This window comes from Simochromis diagramma, unplaced genomic scaffold, assembly GCF_900408965.1.
Source record: "Simochromis diagramma unplaced genomic scaffold, fSimDia1.1 OVJJ01000307.1, whole genome shotgun sequence".
NCBI lineage: Eukaryota > Metazoa > Chordata > Actinopteri > Cichliformes > Cichlidae > Simochromis > Simochromis diagramma.
This window is the reverse complement of record NW_024386786.1, coordinates 1,561,520-1,579,235: the sequence shown is the minus strand read 5'-3', so window position 1 is coordinate 1,579,235 and position 17,716 is coordinate 1,561,520. Positions and strand designations below refer to the sequence as shown.

The 17,716-nt window shown below is 40.2% G+C and overlaps 1 protein-coding gene and 2 gene segments (V, D, J or C); all 3 read left to right on the top strand.

The window, feature by feature from the left end:
• Positions 1 to 3,579: 3,579 nt before the first annotated feature.
• LOC120728157 lies at positions 3,580 to 5,210 on the top strand (the record flags this gene model as incomplete). The annotated part of the segment is given in 2 exon segments: positions 3,580 to 3,625; positions 3,733 to 5,210. Coding segments are annotated over 2 exon segments (369 nt in total), but the record flags the coding sequence as incomplete, so codon positions are not given.
• Positions 5,211 to 9,752: 4,542 nt separating this feature from the next.
• LOC120728255 lies at positions 9,753 to 10,234 on the top strand. The segment is given in 2 exon segments: positions 9,753 to 9,804; positions 9,912 to 10,234. Coding segments are annotated over 2 exon segments (375 nt in total).
• Positions 10,235 to 13,201: 2,967 nt separating this feature from the next.
• LOC120728225 (E3 ubiquitin-protein ligase TRIM21-like) lies at positions 13,202 to 17,716 on the top strand. Its single transcript, XM_040023047.1, has 2 exons — positions 13,202 to 13,766; positions 15,329 to 17,716. Exon 2 carries the CDS (start codon positions 15,335 to 15,337, stop codon positions 16,997 to 16,999), a length of 1,665 nt encoding a protein of 554 aa, XP_039878981.1. The 5' UTR covers positions 13,202 to 13,766; positions 15,329 to 15,334; the 3' UTR covers positions 17,000 to 17,716.

Genomic DNA, 17,716 nt, shown 5'->3' with positions numbered 1-17,716 from the left:
TACAGAGTGCCAAGCTCCAACTGAGTAACGTGCAGAGAGGGATCAGCGATGGAATGTGGATAACACCTGATCAAACAGTCAGGCTGGTCTTGCCTGAAAGGTTCAGTGTGTTTTTAAGTTCTGGTGGTCACTGGTGTGACTTTTCTGGTCATTTTACAAATGATATGCATTTACATGATTCTCCACACATCACAAATACAGGGAGTCCTGATCCTGATTAAAAGTGACCGACAAATTACTTGTGCACATTTTGTATGACAGCTAGACTGTTTCTCTAGTATACCAGTTACCTTAGCCACAGTTTCTCATGAATGAACATCATGTTTCCATGTGTAATTTATTTTATTTTATGAATTTGTCACATGTTTTAGTAATATCACTCTTGGGTCATTTCAAGGTTCACATGTGGGGAAGCATTCAGCTTTTACTCTATTGCACAAAGTCAGGCATCGTGAGAAAGTTGGTGACACCCAGAGGGGGAGGATCCAACAGGTGGTGAAGTCTTTTGTTAATCAGGTCTTTGAGGATGGGGGGAAGAGGCAAGGAGCAGTCTCTGTGTGACACTGGAAGAGGAGACAAGGTTGTAAACTCTCTCTCTCTCTCTCTCTCAGATGGGACAAGGGTGAGAACAACAACTGTTTGACTGTATTTAAAGAGAGCTGTGCCATTCATGTTCAGTGTAGACGGGACGCCAAAACAGAGAGAAAACGATGTGTTTTCCAATGAAAACGCATTAGTGAGGACGTAGCCTTAGAGACTGTGTTTCAGTGCCCCACTGAATGTCCTCTCCAGTGTTGGTCAAGTTACTTGAAAAAAGTAATCAGTAACTAATTACTGATTACTTCCCTAAAAAAGTAATCCCGTTACTTTACTGATTACTTATTTTCAAAAGTAATTAATTACTTAGTTACTTAGTTACTTTTTAAAAACACGATTTACAACCTGAATAGGTGATAAAGTGATAGATCTTTCAGTCCAATTCTACTTTTTCTACATAATCCATCATACAAAATGTAATCAAATGGAAAAGTCTCTTTTTAAACTTGTTTTATTAGTTTTAATCTTTTAACTTTATGCATCAAGCAAAAATGTAATTATATGCACCATTCTCTGACTGGAAGAAATTAGTTTAACATTTAAACCTATTTTCTGCACATTCCAGCACATAAAATATATTTTTTTGTGAGTTTACACTCAGTCTTTCAAATAGATGCAAGTAAAACAAAGCAGAAAATAAATAAAATCAAAGACTCAGCGGTCCTTTTGCTCTATTTTCACCTGTAAAGCAGGAATGGGGTAGGCGGAGGTTTACCCTGGTGCAGGTGTGCCGCAGCGGTCAGTGGAAGAATCCGCGAGTTTCTCTGTGAGTTTCCCATTACGTCGTAGCGCACTCGGTGCTTGCTCGGAAGTTTAGGGGGTTTTTTCGCTGTAAAAAGAAGTTTTCTTCCCACGCACGATGGACACTAATGTTTTTGTCACTTTTTATGGAATCAAACTCAAAGTAAGGTCAGTACTTCCACGCTTTAAACCCTGCACGCTCATACTCTCTCTGCACTCGATATATGATCTATTGTTGATCTGCACACAGCTGTTGTCACAAACGTCGCACTTGCTAACATCACTGTCATGAGACATTCTCGCAAAAAACCACAGTTTTAGCAACGCAGTAACACAGCGTTCCTACGGGAAAGTAACGGTAATCTAATTACCGTTTTTGCAATAGTAATCCCTTACTTTACTCGTTACTTGAAAAAAGTAATCAGATTACAGTAACGCATTACAAGTAACGCGTTACTGCCCATCTCTGGTCCTCTCTCTCACCTGCTTGGGAATTAAAAGGTGTTGGCTACATCTCGTCGTGTCTGTGGACTGTTAATGAAATTTCCATGACATCATTCTGCAGTGACAAAGTGAGGTAAGTAACTCACAACAAAGGAGCAAAAACTGAACAAGTGTTTGTTTACATTGTTGAGTCAACATTGATTATAAAACCTTCGGTGCTCTTTGGCACTGATTCTCCTGTTTTTTCTAAAGTCTTATAATTATGATTATGTCGCCTCATTCAGGGTCAATGATGGTGATGATACAGGAGGATAAAGGTGAGCTCTAACACATCTGTTCAAATTCATACAGCGTTCACATCCCCTCACTGTAGGGGTCGAGTTATATTTTTCCCTAACACCAGAAAACGTCGCCAGATTTGTCGCTAGTCGCTTTTTAGAAAAAAAGTCGCTAAGGGGGTCTGAAAACTAGCTAAAAATAGCTACAAAGTCACTAAGTTGGCAACACTGGACTGACGTTTAGTCCTTTTACAGCATCCTGCCATGCGATTGCATTTGCCCCTAACTATTGGTAACCCTCACATTAACTTTTATCGAGTGGAAAAAAGTCCTCCGTTAGCGTTCATCCTCCAGCTTTACTGTTTATGTTATGCTAACATAGCTTTGTCGTGCTAGCGATCACGTAGCACATCATTATATACCAGGTAGTCCAACTTCAGTAACCCTACAAATGTCACTGCTGTTTACTTTCCTGTCTTTGTTTATGTTGGAAGTGATAGCAGAGCTGTACGTTTTAATTTGTTTCATAAATCTCTCAGTCAGAACATGGTGTAATATATTTAGATGGAAGTCTAAATATAAGTTCTGTTTTCATGGATGCCCGGATGTTAAACTTAATTGTTATACCTGGTAGAGCAGCCACACTGATCATTTTATTAAAGATGAAAGAATTTATAAAGTATTTTAACTCTCAGTAATGCTGCAGTGATCATTTGACTTAAGGACCTGCAGCGGAGTTTGGGCCCAGACATGGCTAACGACATCAGACTTAAAGACAGGATACACAACATGAGGCGAGAGAAGGAGAAAAAAGCTCCACCCAGACTGAGCTCCTGATGGGTGAACAGTTTGAGGACAGAAAAAAAACACCTCAGCACAAAAGCACATGAATCTTAATACACCATAGAAGCACATGACAAGAAACAGGCATGAGTAAGGGGTGAGAGTAAGTCAGTGTAGACAGCACATCCGGTCCTGCAGCATGGGCTGGGACTAGACCCGCCGTTCGACCTCAGCCTTGGAGATAAGCGTTCAAAGGTGTTTGGAATCCAGGATGGGGGACACAGGATGGGAACGAAGAGTCTACAGAGTTTGTCATCAGAAACAGAGTTTCCTGTTGGTCAGCTCCAGCCTTGAGACCACAGCTGGCGCTGATATGGTAGCCACATGAAATGATGGTGGTTTCCTTTAGTGCGAACAAGTGCATGTCAATTTTACAGTCGATCTAAATGTCCATCAATCTCCCGTTGGAGATTTTGCGCTCAAAGAGCATTTGTTAACTGTCTATAAATTCTACAGGGTTCATGTGTGTCACATGCTAAATATGCTGTGAAAAACTTTTTTTAAACAAGTCCTGCTGCAGTCAGTTCATTTCCATAGAGAGGCACTTTGCATCAGCAGCACCATGCTCCAGTGCTCTGGGAGAGTTTATAGTCCTGAGAGTTGAACACTGGATGACTGACAGCTGTCCTTCATCACAACAGAAGCCACAGAAATCCTCCTCATCAAAAACATGACTTTGATCTGCGTCCTCATCTGGACTCTCCTCTGCTGCTGCTTCACAGGTAAAGTCCAGAGAATCAAACTCCTCTCCTCTATCAACATCTGTCCCTCTGAAATGAAGCCCACAAAACCATGAAGCTGCTTTATGTTTTTGTCTCTGTATCCTCAGAGTCTAAACCTCAGGTCCCAGTGACTCAGCCTGGAGCAGTGAGCTCTGCTGTGGGAGGAACTGTGAACATCAAGTGTACGACCAGTCAGGATGTTTATGACAACAACCGTTTAGCCTGGTACCAACAGAAAGATGGAGGAGTTCCCAAACTGCTCATTTACCATGCTAGCACTCGAGCATCAGGGATTCCAGCTCGTTTTACAGGCAGTGGATCGAACAAAGATTTCACTCTGACCATCAGTGGAGTCCAGGCTGAAGATGCAGCAGTTTATTACTGTAAAGGTGAATTTGATGTCAGCTCTTGGGAGCTCTTCACACAGTGAAAAACAGTCGTACAAAAACCTCCCTCAGTCAGACTGAGCAGAAACTGCAGTAACTTCCAGCTGCAGCAGAGACTGACACAGTTCAATGAGCACAAACACAATTTCATGAAGGGACTGAATTTTTCATCACATCACTCAGAAATCTAAAGTTCACTGTTAAATGATCATTATGGTGGAAACTTCTTTCTACCCACTCAAAACTCAGGAAATCTCGAACTAACACAGTTGTTACTGTGAATCTTTGAGTAGTTAGAAGATGCTTGATCATGAACTTTGACCTCAGCTTCATAATGGATCACAGACACACTGTCTTTAAACAAAAGAAACAAATCTCAACAATCAGTCACCCTGAAGCTCAACGATTTCTAAAGATTATATCGAATCAGGGTAAAGTAAAATATATCCAGGTTTACATTCAGCTCTTATGTCTAACCACAAAAGGTTACAAAATACAGAAGATTCATTTGTTTCTTTAATACTTGTAAATTCTGATTGTTGTATAAGAGATTTCTTTAATATTGTAATTATGTTAATTATTAAATGTCTGTTCACACTAAAAGAAATGATCTTGATATTTAGAAAACAGGTTGTTCTTCCTGTAACCTCAGCCTGTTGGTAGTTTAATTCTGCAGTGGGTCACATTCATAAGTTATTTAGTCCAAACTATCAGTTGAATTATTGATCTCAGTATTACTACACATGATTATTGGAGGTACAAGTGATGAATGCAGAAATGAACTTTTTTATTAATAAAAAAAACAAGGATCAATGAAAGGAATGATAAATGGAAAGATGTGAAAAGTCATAAATGCAATCAGAAAAATGAATTTTCTGAAGAAAAAAGTGTCTGTCCTCAGTTCCAGCAGGTCACCAACGGAGGAAGAAAAAGGACCATCTCTTATAAGATTGAAACAATCTGGAGTGATCAGTTCAGTAATTCTTCAAGGTTATTTGATATGATCATAGATTTTAATGCATCGTGTTATCCAGTCTTCTTAATTGTCACAGCCTGGGTCTGGGTAGTCTTGATAAAGTAATATGTTCTGTTGGTAGTGTTGGTTGTGCTCTTTCTCCTTTCTTTCTCCTTGTGTGTTTATGTTTGTTTGCACTCCCGGATGTTTTTGGTCGCCGGAGGGATCGCGACCCCAGAAGTGTTCCTGCGCTGGAGGCAGCCACACCTGCCGCTCGTTACCGGCAGCCGGCTGCAACAGATCACGCTCGTTGGGAGTGCAACATTTAAGAGTGTGTATCCAGTCGGTGTGGGATTCTTAACGTCAAAACCTGTTGAATACAACTGTAGACAAGCTAGTGTGAATGACCTCGCTACTGTGCCACCAGGAATCGGGAGCGGAGTCCCAGATTGGAATTGGGGATTTTTGGAGTTGTCACCTTTCACCATTTATGGACACTTGCACTGTGTGGCGATTCAGCGAGAATCACACGAGAGCCACAGTGCTGAATTCTGGACATTATTGTGGTTTTTTCCCTCACTCTTCACCTGCACCCGAGTCCTGCATTTGGGTCCTCCTGTTCCACAACTCCACATCTGCCATCGCAGTCCGTGACATTGATGGGATGTTAAAAACACATCATGTATTCATATTACTTGTTGGGGAAACAATAAGTGTGCGTCTGAGCTGGTTGGAGGGTAGAAAACTAGATTAGAGGCAGATTAGAAACTAGAAAGGATTGGGGTTGTTTAATCACCTCTGTAAATCCTTCCCCTCACATTCGTCTGGAATAATCAGGACCCATCTTATCTGAATGAACCCATAGCATCATATCACCCTATTAGAGCACTTTGCTCTCGCTCTGCAGGCCTACTTGTTGTTCCTAGAGTATTTAAAAGTAGAATAGGAGGCGGAGCCTTCAGTTTTCAGGCCCCTCTTCTGTGGAACCAGCTTCCAGTTTGGATTCAGGAGACAGACACTATCTCTACTTTTAGGCTTCAAACTTTCCTTTTTGCTAAAGCATATAGTTAGGGCTGGATCAGGCTGCTGGGGGATTCCCACCTTTACTCCCTTTTCACTCACTATGTGTTTAAACACCTCTCTGTATTTAATCATTAGTTATTATTAATCTCTGTCTCTTGGCCAAAGTCATTTTTTTTCTTAATTACTAAGTAATGTTTTATAAATGATGAATTTAGCACTTACTTCTGTTCTGTTGTTCATTATGTTTCTGAATAATTATCAGCATTTCTCAGGAGAAGAAATCAAAACTATTTCTCTCCACTAGATGTCATGAATTCTTTCATTATTCAGTCGAGGGAAGCTTTGTAAGCTCAGGACAGCTGCAGCTGACTGACTCTGTGTGTTTGCATATGTGTCCTGCCTCTCTGCTCACAGCTGTTAAGAGGCCAGTGTTGATCAGTGGCTGTCCAGGCCTTTCAGAGCCACTCACACACCAGCAGCACAATGATGATGTCACCTGACTCTACTGCTGGCCACCCTGGGGCTCCTTGTTCAGGGTGAGACTCTCTGTGAAAACTTTGCTTCAGCATGCAGCCAGGTTCACCACAATGATGTTCTGCTATGATGGAGAAACTCTGAAACCAGCAGCACTGACCTTCTTCCATCTGTTCTCCGTGTTAGAGAAATGATCCTCGAATGTTTGGATGTTCATCATCTCAATAACTTTTCTCCACTTTTTCATGTTTTCAGGTTCATCAGGAGAACAAGTCCTGACTCAGACTCCTACAGCTCAGTCTGTTGTTCTTGGACAGACTGTCTCTGTCAGATGTAAAGCCAGTTCAGGTGTTGGCGGCTGCCTTAACTGGTACCTTCAAAAGGACGGAGAATCTCCCAAACTCTTAATTTATTATGCTACAAACCGTCAGTCTGGAGTTTCTGATCGTTTCAGTGGAAGTGGATCTGGGACTGACTACACTCTGACTATCAGCAGAGTTCAGGCTGAAGATGCAGGAGTTTATTACTGTCAGCAGTGTAACACGTGGCCGCTCACACAGTGATACAACGCTGTACAAAAACCTCACACAGCTGGAGAGGAACTGAGAAAAAAGATCATCTGAACTGACAGCTGCTCAGAAACACACATTATTTCATGTTGATAAAATATTTTGATAATTTTAAAAATAGTTTTTAAATTTTGGTATAATAACATTTTATAAATGTTAATCTCATCAGTTCCTCATGCTCAAAATAAAATGTTATTGCTGCAATTAATTATCTGTAAAACAGAGAATATCGATACGAGCGATGATTGAAAACAATCATTTAAATATTTGATCTTTGAATTATGAAAGCTAGAAACTCAAAAGACTAATGACTAATTCATCCTGCTTTAACTTCCACACAAACACAAATATTTATGATTATCATTTAATCATCTTTAAAGCAAAACATTCAGGCAACGTGTCTCTGAAGTGTTTTAGGTACATGCTCTATATTATATATTACTACATTTGAATTTAATTTATCAGTACATACTGACAGTTATAAATATTTCCATTAACACAGCTGATTTGAGAGTATTTATGTTCTATTTTAAATTATTGTTAGCATTACTGTCAGCAATGAAAATGGGATCATAGTAATTCACTGTAAGACAACAAGAGATACAGACTGTTTTCTCTCTGCTCCTGTTTTTGGTAAAGTTCTCCATGCAAATGATACCATGTACTTTAATTATGTCACTGAATCTCTTTATTAATATAGTTTTAATGTGATGATCAGAATCAAATGCAGGACAAAGAACTGCTTCAGGATGAGAAATTATGAAGAGCAGCTGGTTCATCGACCGCTGACGTGACCCAAACAGCTCGACTCACATTAGATGTGGACATAAGAACACATTCAACCTTTTTACTACACCTGATGTTTAACAATCTGCCCTGTTGGAACTTTTCAGGAAATTTTCTTTTTGGTCAAGTTTTTCGAAATCTGGTGTCTAGGGATGGGTATCGAAAACCGGTCCTTGTTGAGAACCGGTTCCCACTATTTCAATTCCTTGGAATTTTTTGCCATTTTTGCAAACGATTCCCTTATCGATTCCAGTCGCCCCGAATGACGTCACCACATTGCGGAGCGTCATTTACCTGGCAGGAAACATGCTCAAAAGTTTGATTATACTTTATGAGAACGGATGACAACAGGAAAACTTGCAATACTTGCAAAGTAGATATTTAATTTAAGGGAGGAAACACTACGAATATGCAAAAGCATTTGCTCACAAAACACGCGATAACCTTAAATGAATGTCGTGTTTTTAATTCCGCCTCGTGAATCTCAACCCAGCAGCAGCGGTAATGTTTGCACGTCCTCTCCCGTTAATGCGGCAGGTAAATAATCAACTAACAGTGCATATTATGTTAGCGCGATCTACCTTATTACAAAACCTTCCATTACTGTGCATTTAGGTGACCATGATGAGAGAGACAGACAGAGTCTGGCTCAGATGCTGGCAGTTCTCGCTGTAGTCTGCTGGTAGCATCTCCTTTCAGGCCAGGATAGACGAATGTCACCGAGCAGTGACTCAGTTTGTGGTCAAAGGCTTGCACCCATTTGTCACAGCAGATGCCCCCGAGTTTAGATAAGTGAATGTGTTTAATTGTAGACAGGGACATTACTGGATATTCTTGTGTAATTGCTACAGAATAATTTATGTTATACTTTGTTATTGCTACAGAAGAATATTTATCTTATTATTTTACATTTACAATTTTTTTTTTCCTGGGGACCCTGTGACACCCCATTGAAGAGCCGTAGGCTGGATCTCTTAAGATCTCACTGTTGGGTTTGTAAGGCCATGTTACTCCTAAATTTTTATCTTGTTCAAAGAGAAGATATAAAACAAAGTTCTAAGCTAATCGACCTTAGTGTTCTCCTTTTTTAAAAAGAATCGATAAAGAATCGAATCATTAAACAGAATTGAAAATGGAGTCGGAATCGTGAAAATCTTATCAATACCATCCCTACTGGTGTCTTTTCCTTTTAATGTCATCCGTACTCTGTTGATGCATTTTGCACCCTGTCGACACCTTTGTGGACAAAAATGTACAAGAACAGAATCTGGCATTAAATCCTCATACAGCAATATTTTTTCAGCTTTTTTTGTTTTTCATAAAGAACTTAATAATTATGCAATCAAATCAGTTTTGTCGCTCAACTTTGACATGTCCAAGACACTAATAAACACCAATGTCCCATCCTATTTATTATATGGAAATTTTTTAGTTTTTGAGAGTTTTTTCAATAAAGATTAAACTGTTTAAAGTGGCATTTAAAGGGTTAAAACTGTGAAAATTATTTAAATTGGAAAAGGGCTCAATTTATTTTTGAAAAAAAAGGAGAAAAAATATTGCCATATGAGGACTTTATGGCAAATTTTTTGCATGTACATTTTTGTATATGAAGGTGTCGACATGGTGGAAAATTTGATGAGGGCAGAAGAGTTAAATAAAAAGAGACATTCAGAAAAATAATTTCCACTTAAATAAGTCTAATTGGATACTGAAATGAGCATCTTTGTTTTTGTCAATATCATGAAGTGGTTGATTTATTGACAAACAACATCCCTGCTGGAGTCAGTCAGATCATTTCCATAGAGGCACTTTGCATCAGCAGCACCATGCTCCAGTGCTCTGGGAGAGTTTATAGTCCTGAGAGTTGAACACTGGATGACTGACAGCTGTCCTTCATCACAACAGAAGCCACAGAAATCCTCCTCATCAAAAACATGACTTTGATCTGCGTCCTCATCTGGACTCTCCTCTGCTGCTGCTTCACAGGTAAAGTCCAGAGAATCAAACTCCTCTCCTCTATCAACATCTGTCCCTCTGAAATGAAGCCCACAAAACCATGAAGCTGCTTTATGTTTTTGTCTCTGTGTCCTCAGAGTCCAGAGGACAGATCACAGTGACTCAGCCTGGAGCAGTGAGCTCTGCTGTGGGAGGAACTGTGACCATCAAGTGTACGACCAGTCAGGATGTTTATAGCTCCTACGCTTTAGCCTGGTACCAACAGAAAGATGGAGGAGTTCCTAAACGTCTCATTTATGATGCTGACACTCGATATTCAGGGATTCCAGCTCGTTTTACAGGCAGTGGATCAGACTCTGATTTCACTCTGACCATCAGTGGAGTCCAGGCTGAAGATGCAGCAGTTTATTACTGTCAGAGTTATCATGAGATCAACAGTCAAGCTCTGTTCACACAGTGAAAAACCGTCGTACAAAAACCTCCCTCAGTCAGACTGATGTGACTGCTGCAGCTGGAAGATACTGCAGAGACTGATACAGTTCACTGAGGACACACACACACACACACACACACACACACACACACAGAGGGGGAGGGTTTTGTTATCCAATCATAAATGAACACATACATTAAAAGAAAATTCTGTTCCCTTTTTTTCTATTTTTGTTTTTAAAAAAGTCAAGAGGTTGCAAAATTTATCCAGACCTTTGACCTCAGTTTCATACTAGAAGATATCAATATGATCTATGATTTGTTAAATATGAACAATCAGATAAGCAAAAAACTTTCGTTAACATATTTAAAATTAAACTCAATTAAACTCAACTCAAAGAAAGCAAGAGGTCTTATTTTAAATAATCTAAACATTTGATGAAACAATCTCACCCTGATTTACAGCCAGTACCTGTTGAAGAGCTTTCAGTTAAGACAAATTAACTTTCCTCAGCAGATGGAGGCGTCCATTTATCATTGACATGTATGTGATAAATATAACATTTCTCCCTGGATACTTTTTGCCCACATTCATTCAAATCTTGTCATCGCTGAAATATAAACCAAAATATGAACAAAAAATGACCAAATCATAAAAAAGAAGCGCACTAAACCGGGTGTGGACAAGTAAGAGGCTATCAGGACCATGAACGCAAAAGGAAAATAAAAACAGGGAGCACAAAAAAAGCTAAGAGACAGTCTCAAAAAAAAGCTAAGAGGCACTCGTTTTGATGGCTGGCCAGGCCGTGGGGCAAGACTTAGTCAGAGGTAAATGACTTGGGCTACGTACACACGTACCTGGGTATTTTGAAAATGCCGATTTTTCTATGCGTTTGCACTTTTCGTCCACACGTAAACGGCGTTTTCGGTCACTGAAAACGGAGATTTTTAAAAACGCCTGGAAGGGTGGATATTTTCGAAAACTCAGTTTTTGCATTTACGTGTGGACGAGGAAAACGGAGAAAACGCAGCGTCAAAGGTGTGCGCCTATTTTGACGTCACACTGTGCGCCACGTTATTGTTTCGGTGAAATGAATTTCTACAATGGGGGACTTAGACAAAATACTGTTACTGTTAATTTTATCCTCTGCAGTGTTTAAATGCTTACATATACACACACAGTTACTGTCCCTCCACACATAGTACTCAGTTCTGCTTCTATGCACAATCTTTGTTTACTCTTTCCCACCCAGGCTTCTAGACTTCTGATTGGCCAACATTTCTACAGGTTAGGAATATATCGCCACCTGTTGCTTTGGCATGTTGCTAGCAGCGTTTTCCTTCAATTTTGCGTTTACGTGTGAACAGGATTTTTTTTAAAAACAAAAATGGAAAATCTCCGTTTTCAAAAATAACCGTGTACGTGTGGACGTAGCCTGGGACAGAGCAACTCAGGGGGCTGAAAACTTTGGAGAAAAAAAAAACCTTCACAGAAATGTAAGAAATATAAACTTTTTTTTCTAATTCCAGTGATACAATGATTTTAGTCTGAAGACAGAATCAATAAACACACAGTCTCAATTTAAAAACAAATTCACTGTTTGTCCATTTTGTTGGCCAACATTAAGACAAATTTAAAGAAAACAATTTTAAAAATGCATAATCTGTCACAAACAAGGATGCAGTGGACTCAAGAGCAGACTCAATCGCTCGAACTATGTACAATTTATTGGAAGGAAAAGGAACTTAAACAAGGCTGGGTCTAACAGAAACTATTCACAGGAACTGAGGGAGGCCCGAGGGCGGCGAAACGGACGTGGAACACAAGGGGAACACGGGCGGGAACTCTGCAAACACAGGAGAGAGGTTTTACTTAATGGGAAACAATTAAAGGGCTGAGGTGAGTGGTACTAGTGGAGAGTCTTGTGCTTACTTGAAAACACCGGCTATTAGGCGGGGAAGGGGTTGCCATGGGAGCATCCCAGGGATGGTTGAGAGTGTGGGGAAGCTGGTCCAGGTTCCAGGGTGACCAGGGGAGAGGGATCCACCGTGGAGGTACGGGCTGGAGGGCAGGCTGAGGAGAAGGTGAGTGTGTAGTCCTAGGGTTCTAGGCAGACTGGAGAATGGGATGAAAACAAAACCAGCGCTGCTGATGAGCATGACGGGTGATGAATCTGGAGAACACAGGAGACGGAGAACACATTTACCCATGGTCCAGGCACAGATGAGGCCAAGTTTTCCACTTGTGGTAGCAGGACGAACTGGCGAGGAGTGACAGGCAGCACTAGCTTAAAAACCCTCTAGATGGAGGCCCGGAAATTGGTAGCAGGTGATGAGCTGGCCAACTCCACCCCAGAGGATGGAAAACAGGAACCTGGACCACACCCGACCAGACACTCCCACGACATATGACAATGATTGAAGTTTTGCGAGTGGAGTTATTTGGAGATGGAAATATTTGCATAAAGCTGGAACTACAGTTAGTTCCATAAATATTCAGACAAACTTTATCTAATTTTGGTTCTTTATATTACCACAACAAATTTTAATTTTAGTAATCTTAAACACTTGTTTTGTCAAATCTTAATTACAATTACATGAGAAATTAGCAGAAAATTAACTCTCTGACTTCTCTAAAAAATTATGTCTTTTCCATTATTGCTGTTGTCTCAGGTTGTTGTCACGATGACGCCTCCTGTTGTTAAATGTGTCGTACTGTTACTACTTCTGTTACTTAAACGTAATTTAGATTATGACAGGTTAGTGCTGAACACTGAGGCGACAGCTATTTCAACATCAGTGTAGGTCTCACAATGTTATGGATCAGAGAGGGAACACTGAGCATTTCACGTCTCTTTACAATAAATAAATCAGCGCTAAAGATTTTAATCAGTCACCTCACTTCCAGTGTTTCATTGTGACTTATTTCCTTTTATTTCAACCCTCAAGTCTGGGATTTCAGTTCATTTTAATGATAGAAAATCTGGCAATAATGAGCAGTCACTTTATTAACAGTCACTAAGTGTTCAAAGTGAAAAACTGAAGATCAAAAAAAAACATCTGGAATCTAATGCAGAGTTAGACTGTTCAGGTTTTTTTTCTCTGGTCAGTCATTTCTGCAGTGTTGCTGTAAAGTTACTCCCCAAGTGATCATATAGAACACAAATATAAAAATGTACATGGAGAAAAATGTCAAATGTTTCTTTTTCGCTACATTTTCTTACTTGAGGAGTTTTGCAGTTTAACAGGTTCATGCTTCCAAAGTGCTTTCACCAACACTGGCTCTTTTATGCTGCAAAAAAATCCCATTAAATGAGAACATTTTAAACTCTGCTTGTTTCACATGTATGTATCTGTGATCATGTCTGAACCTGCAGAAGGAAACAAACCTGAAAACAGAGGTGCAGTAAGAGGCGGAGCGAGACGAGACAGACGAGATTCACCTTAAAGTTTGTGGATGACAGAGCTGCAGTCGAGACACATCTCTGTGCTTCTCTCTGAAGAAAATCCAACTGAGTTCATATTTTATTTCCCAGCATCTGACCTGAATCTGATTATTGGTGAGTACACCTGATATTTATTGTGTTTTAACCAGAATTAACAGAAAACTTCCAGCTTTCATCAAACAGGAAGTTTCATTCATTTATGCTTATTCATTTTATTGTTATTTGTAGCGAAAGTCAGTGTCACAAACTACAGTTTTTATAGCCTAAAGTCATTTTCTTTTCGCTAGCTGAGTCTGTAAAATCTGCCAAATGTGGCAATAAATACATAAAGTTGTCACGATCAGGTGTCTGTTGAATGAAGTTTGTAGTCTGCTGATGCAAATACAGAATGCAAGAGATGGAGGTGAACATAAAGCGAGTCTTTAATACCGTTTAGTCCATCCATCTATTTGCTTCGGCTTATCCTTTTCGGGGGGGGGGGGGGGCTGGAGCCTATCCCAGCTGTCTCAGGGCGGGAGGCAGGGTAGAATTGAATAGAATAATCCTTTAATTGTCCCACAAGGGGAAATTTGGGTGTAACAGCAGCGAGAAAGACACATATACAAACAAACAGTACACAAGACACAGAACAGAAACATACACTATATATACATATTTACATGAAGGACAATGGTTACCAAAAACTGAGTACTGTACTGTAATAAAATTAAAATACAGATAAGAGGCAAACCCTGGGTATAGTGTGAATCAGTTGATAAAATAGTGCAAGGTACAGCGCTACCCTGGACAGGTCGCCAGTCTGTCGCAGGGCTGACTACTGTTTAGTTCAAAAAAAAAAAACAGTCCAAAAAACACAAGAAACAAAACACAAAACCAGGAGCTTTAAGGAATAATACTATTGGAACTTAGGGAGAGAAAACACCAGGAAGCACATGCCCAACAAGGAATGATGGGAAACTGAGACAATAAACACAAAAGGTAGAGAGGTAAGAGGAAACAGGTGGAGCAGGAACAAATCAGGGATGATGAGACAAGAGAAGTAGAACACAAAATAAAGCACAGTGACAAACAACTATCAAAATAAAACAGAAAGTAACTATTGGAGACAAAAGACTCAAAGATACAAAACTGACAGACCGGACACACAGAAGAATAAGGAAACAACAAGACAGTATACAAAATAAAAGTTGAACCTGCTGAAAGCAGCCAAAGACTGAAACAAATACTCAAAGATTAATGAACAATGAGACTGAGAACCAGAATGTTAAATAAAGACAAGATTTTAAAGTTTGTAATTGAAAACTGTGGATCCAAAACCCGGGACCGTGACACAGGGACAGAACAAATCAAAACTCAAGTATATCTACAAGGCATCATCAGGGGATATGCAGCTATTTGCATTTGTTGATCTCAGTGAGGTCATGAAAACACAGGATTTGAATCATCAACCTTTGTGTCCCTGCCAGAAAAAGTGACTCACCAGGAAGAAGTCTGGTTTCATTTCTTGCCTTGCTTTTCATCGAACACATTTTGAGTAAAAAGTTTAAATTACACAATTTAATTCATTCGATGTAAAAGACCCACAGAAAAAAGGAAAAAAGTATATTTGTTATTAACGTGTACTGGGAGATATTCCCAAATGTATATTTGCTAAAATATTCTTCTGACTTCATCAGAAAGCCATGATGAGACCAGAGGAGCTCCTAAACACCCTGGAAGATTTAACAGACGATGAGTTTGAAGGCTTTAAGTGGCGCCTGCAGCAGGGAGAAGTCCTTGCCAGTCGACCAACCATCAAAAAGAGCCGACTGCAGACGGCAAAAAGACGGGACACCGTGGACCTGATGGTGCACACCTACACTCTTCCTGGAGCTGTGGAGGTGACCAGGAAGGTTTTAGAAAGAATCTGCAGGAATGATCTGCTGCAGAGTTTGTCTGCCAGCTCAGAGCAACAAGCTGCTGTACCAGGAGAGGTTCCCTGTGACGTCTGCACTGGAAGCAAACTGAAGGCCGTGAAGTCCTGCATGGTGTGTCTGACCTCCTATTGTGAGGCGCACCTGGAGCCTCATCTGACAGCTTCACGTCTGAGAAGACATCATCTGGTAGAGCCCTTGGAGAACCTGGAAGGCAGGATGTGTATGAAGCACGATAAACCTCTGGAGCTGTTCTGTAAGACTGACCAGACATGTGTCTGCACGCTCTGCTCTGTTTTCAAACACAAGAGTCATGAGTTTGTTCCTCTGAGAGAAGAATATGAGGGAAAGAAGGCAGAGCTGTGGAAGACAGAGGCTGAGATTCAGCTGATGATCCAGAAGAGACAACTGAAGATTCAGGAGATCAAAAAGTCAGTAAAGATGAGTAAAGATTCTGCAGACAGAGAGAAAGCAGAAGGTTTTCAGGTGTTCACTGCTCTGCAGGAGTCTGTTGAGAGAGGAATGAAGAAGCTCATGAAGGAGATCGAAGGCAAACAGAAGACAACAGAGAAACAGGCTGAAGGTTTCATCAAGGATCTGGAACAAGAAATCTCTGAGCTGAAGAAGACAAGCTCTCAGATGGAGCAGCTCTCACACTCTGAAGACCACCTACACGTCCTCCAAAGCTTCTCATCCCTGAAAACTGTTCTACCCACAAAGGACTGGACAGAGATCAGAGTTCATCCACCTTCATATGAGGGAACTGTGGTTAGAGCTGTGGCTCAGCTGGAGGAGAAACTCAGGAAATGCATGAAGAAGCTGCTTGAGGCTGAGCTGGAGAGGGTCCAGCAGTATGCAGTGGATGTGACTCTTGATCCTGATACAGCAAATTCGAGACTCATCCTATCTGATGATGGAAAACAGGTGCATTGTGGTGACGTGAGGAAGAATCTTCCAGACATCCCACAGAGATTCTCTCCATGTCCTAATGTTTTAGGAAAGCAGAGTTTATCATCAGGCAGATTTTATTTCGAGGTTCGGGTTAAAGGAAAGACTGCCTGGGATTTAGGAGTGGCCAGCGAGTTGGTCAACAGGAAGGGAAAAATCACGCTGACTCCTCAGGATGGTTTCTGGAGTTTAGGCTTGAGGAATAGAAATGAGTACAGAGCTTTTGCTAGCCCTTCAGTCCGTCTCTGTCTTCAGTCTGGTCCTGAGAAGGTGGGGGTGTTTGTGGATTATGAGGAGGGTCTGGTCTCGTTTTATGATGTGGATACTGCAGCTCTTATCTACTCCTTTACTAGCTGCTCCTTCATTCAGAAACTCCACCCATACTTCAGTCCCTGTCTCAGTGATGGTGGTGAAAACTCAGCACCTCTAATCAACTGTCCTGTCAATCAAATCGAGTCAATTAACAGATTTTATTTGATGAACTGATTGATTTTTATTGAAGGGAACCAATGAACATGTTTAGTGTAAATACTCTACAGTTTCCATGTTTTCTATAGAATCTGAATATTGTGGCCTCTGATTTATGCTTTTGTTTGATTCTCGTGGGATTTGAAGCAAACAGAAGCAAAAAAAATGAATCAGGAAATTTTCCCACTAAGTGATTATAAAATATCAGAGAATGAATCTCAGAAAGCTTCATTTAAGAATAAATGAACAGTGACCTTGTAACTGTTAACAAAATGAAGCATTACACTTTTTGGTCTTTTGAAATTGATGTTTGAGACTGGACTGTTTCAAACACTGAAAGTCAGATATCTTTACACTGTGTGTTGATTTGTTACCGTTTAATATTTTCTTAACCTCTTGTAAAGAAAAGATAACTGTTGTAAATAAATAATAGTGACAAATATTGCACAAAACTACTGCTTATTTATGACACAGTCTCCATCACGATAACAACAAATCTTTCTTCTGTGAGTAAACAGCGCCATCATGTGTTGTACAAACATGACAAGAACACTTATTATTCAAATGTATAATATTATGGAAGGAGATGTTTAGAAATTTCCAATTTCAAGATTTTATTTTAAATTGTCAAATAGAGTTTAAATGTGATGCTAGAGGTAATGATTTAATAGCTAATCAGTACGCCAGGGGTGTCCAACTCCAGGCCTCGAGGGCCGGTGTCCTGCAGGTTTTAGA

Bases quoted from the DNA above. Each gene is read 5' to 3' on its own strand.
- LOC120728225 (XM_040023047.1), top strand. From the start codon at position 15,335: ATGATGAGACCAGAGGAGCTCCTAAACACCCTGGAAGATTTAACAGAC.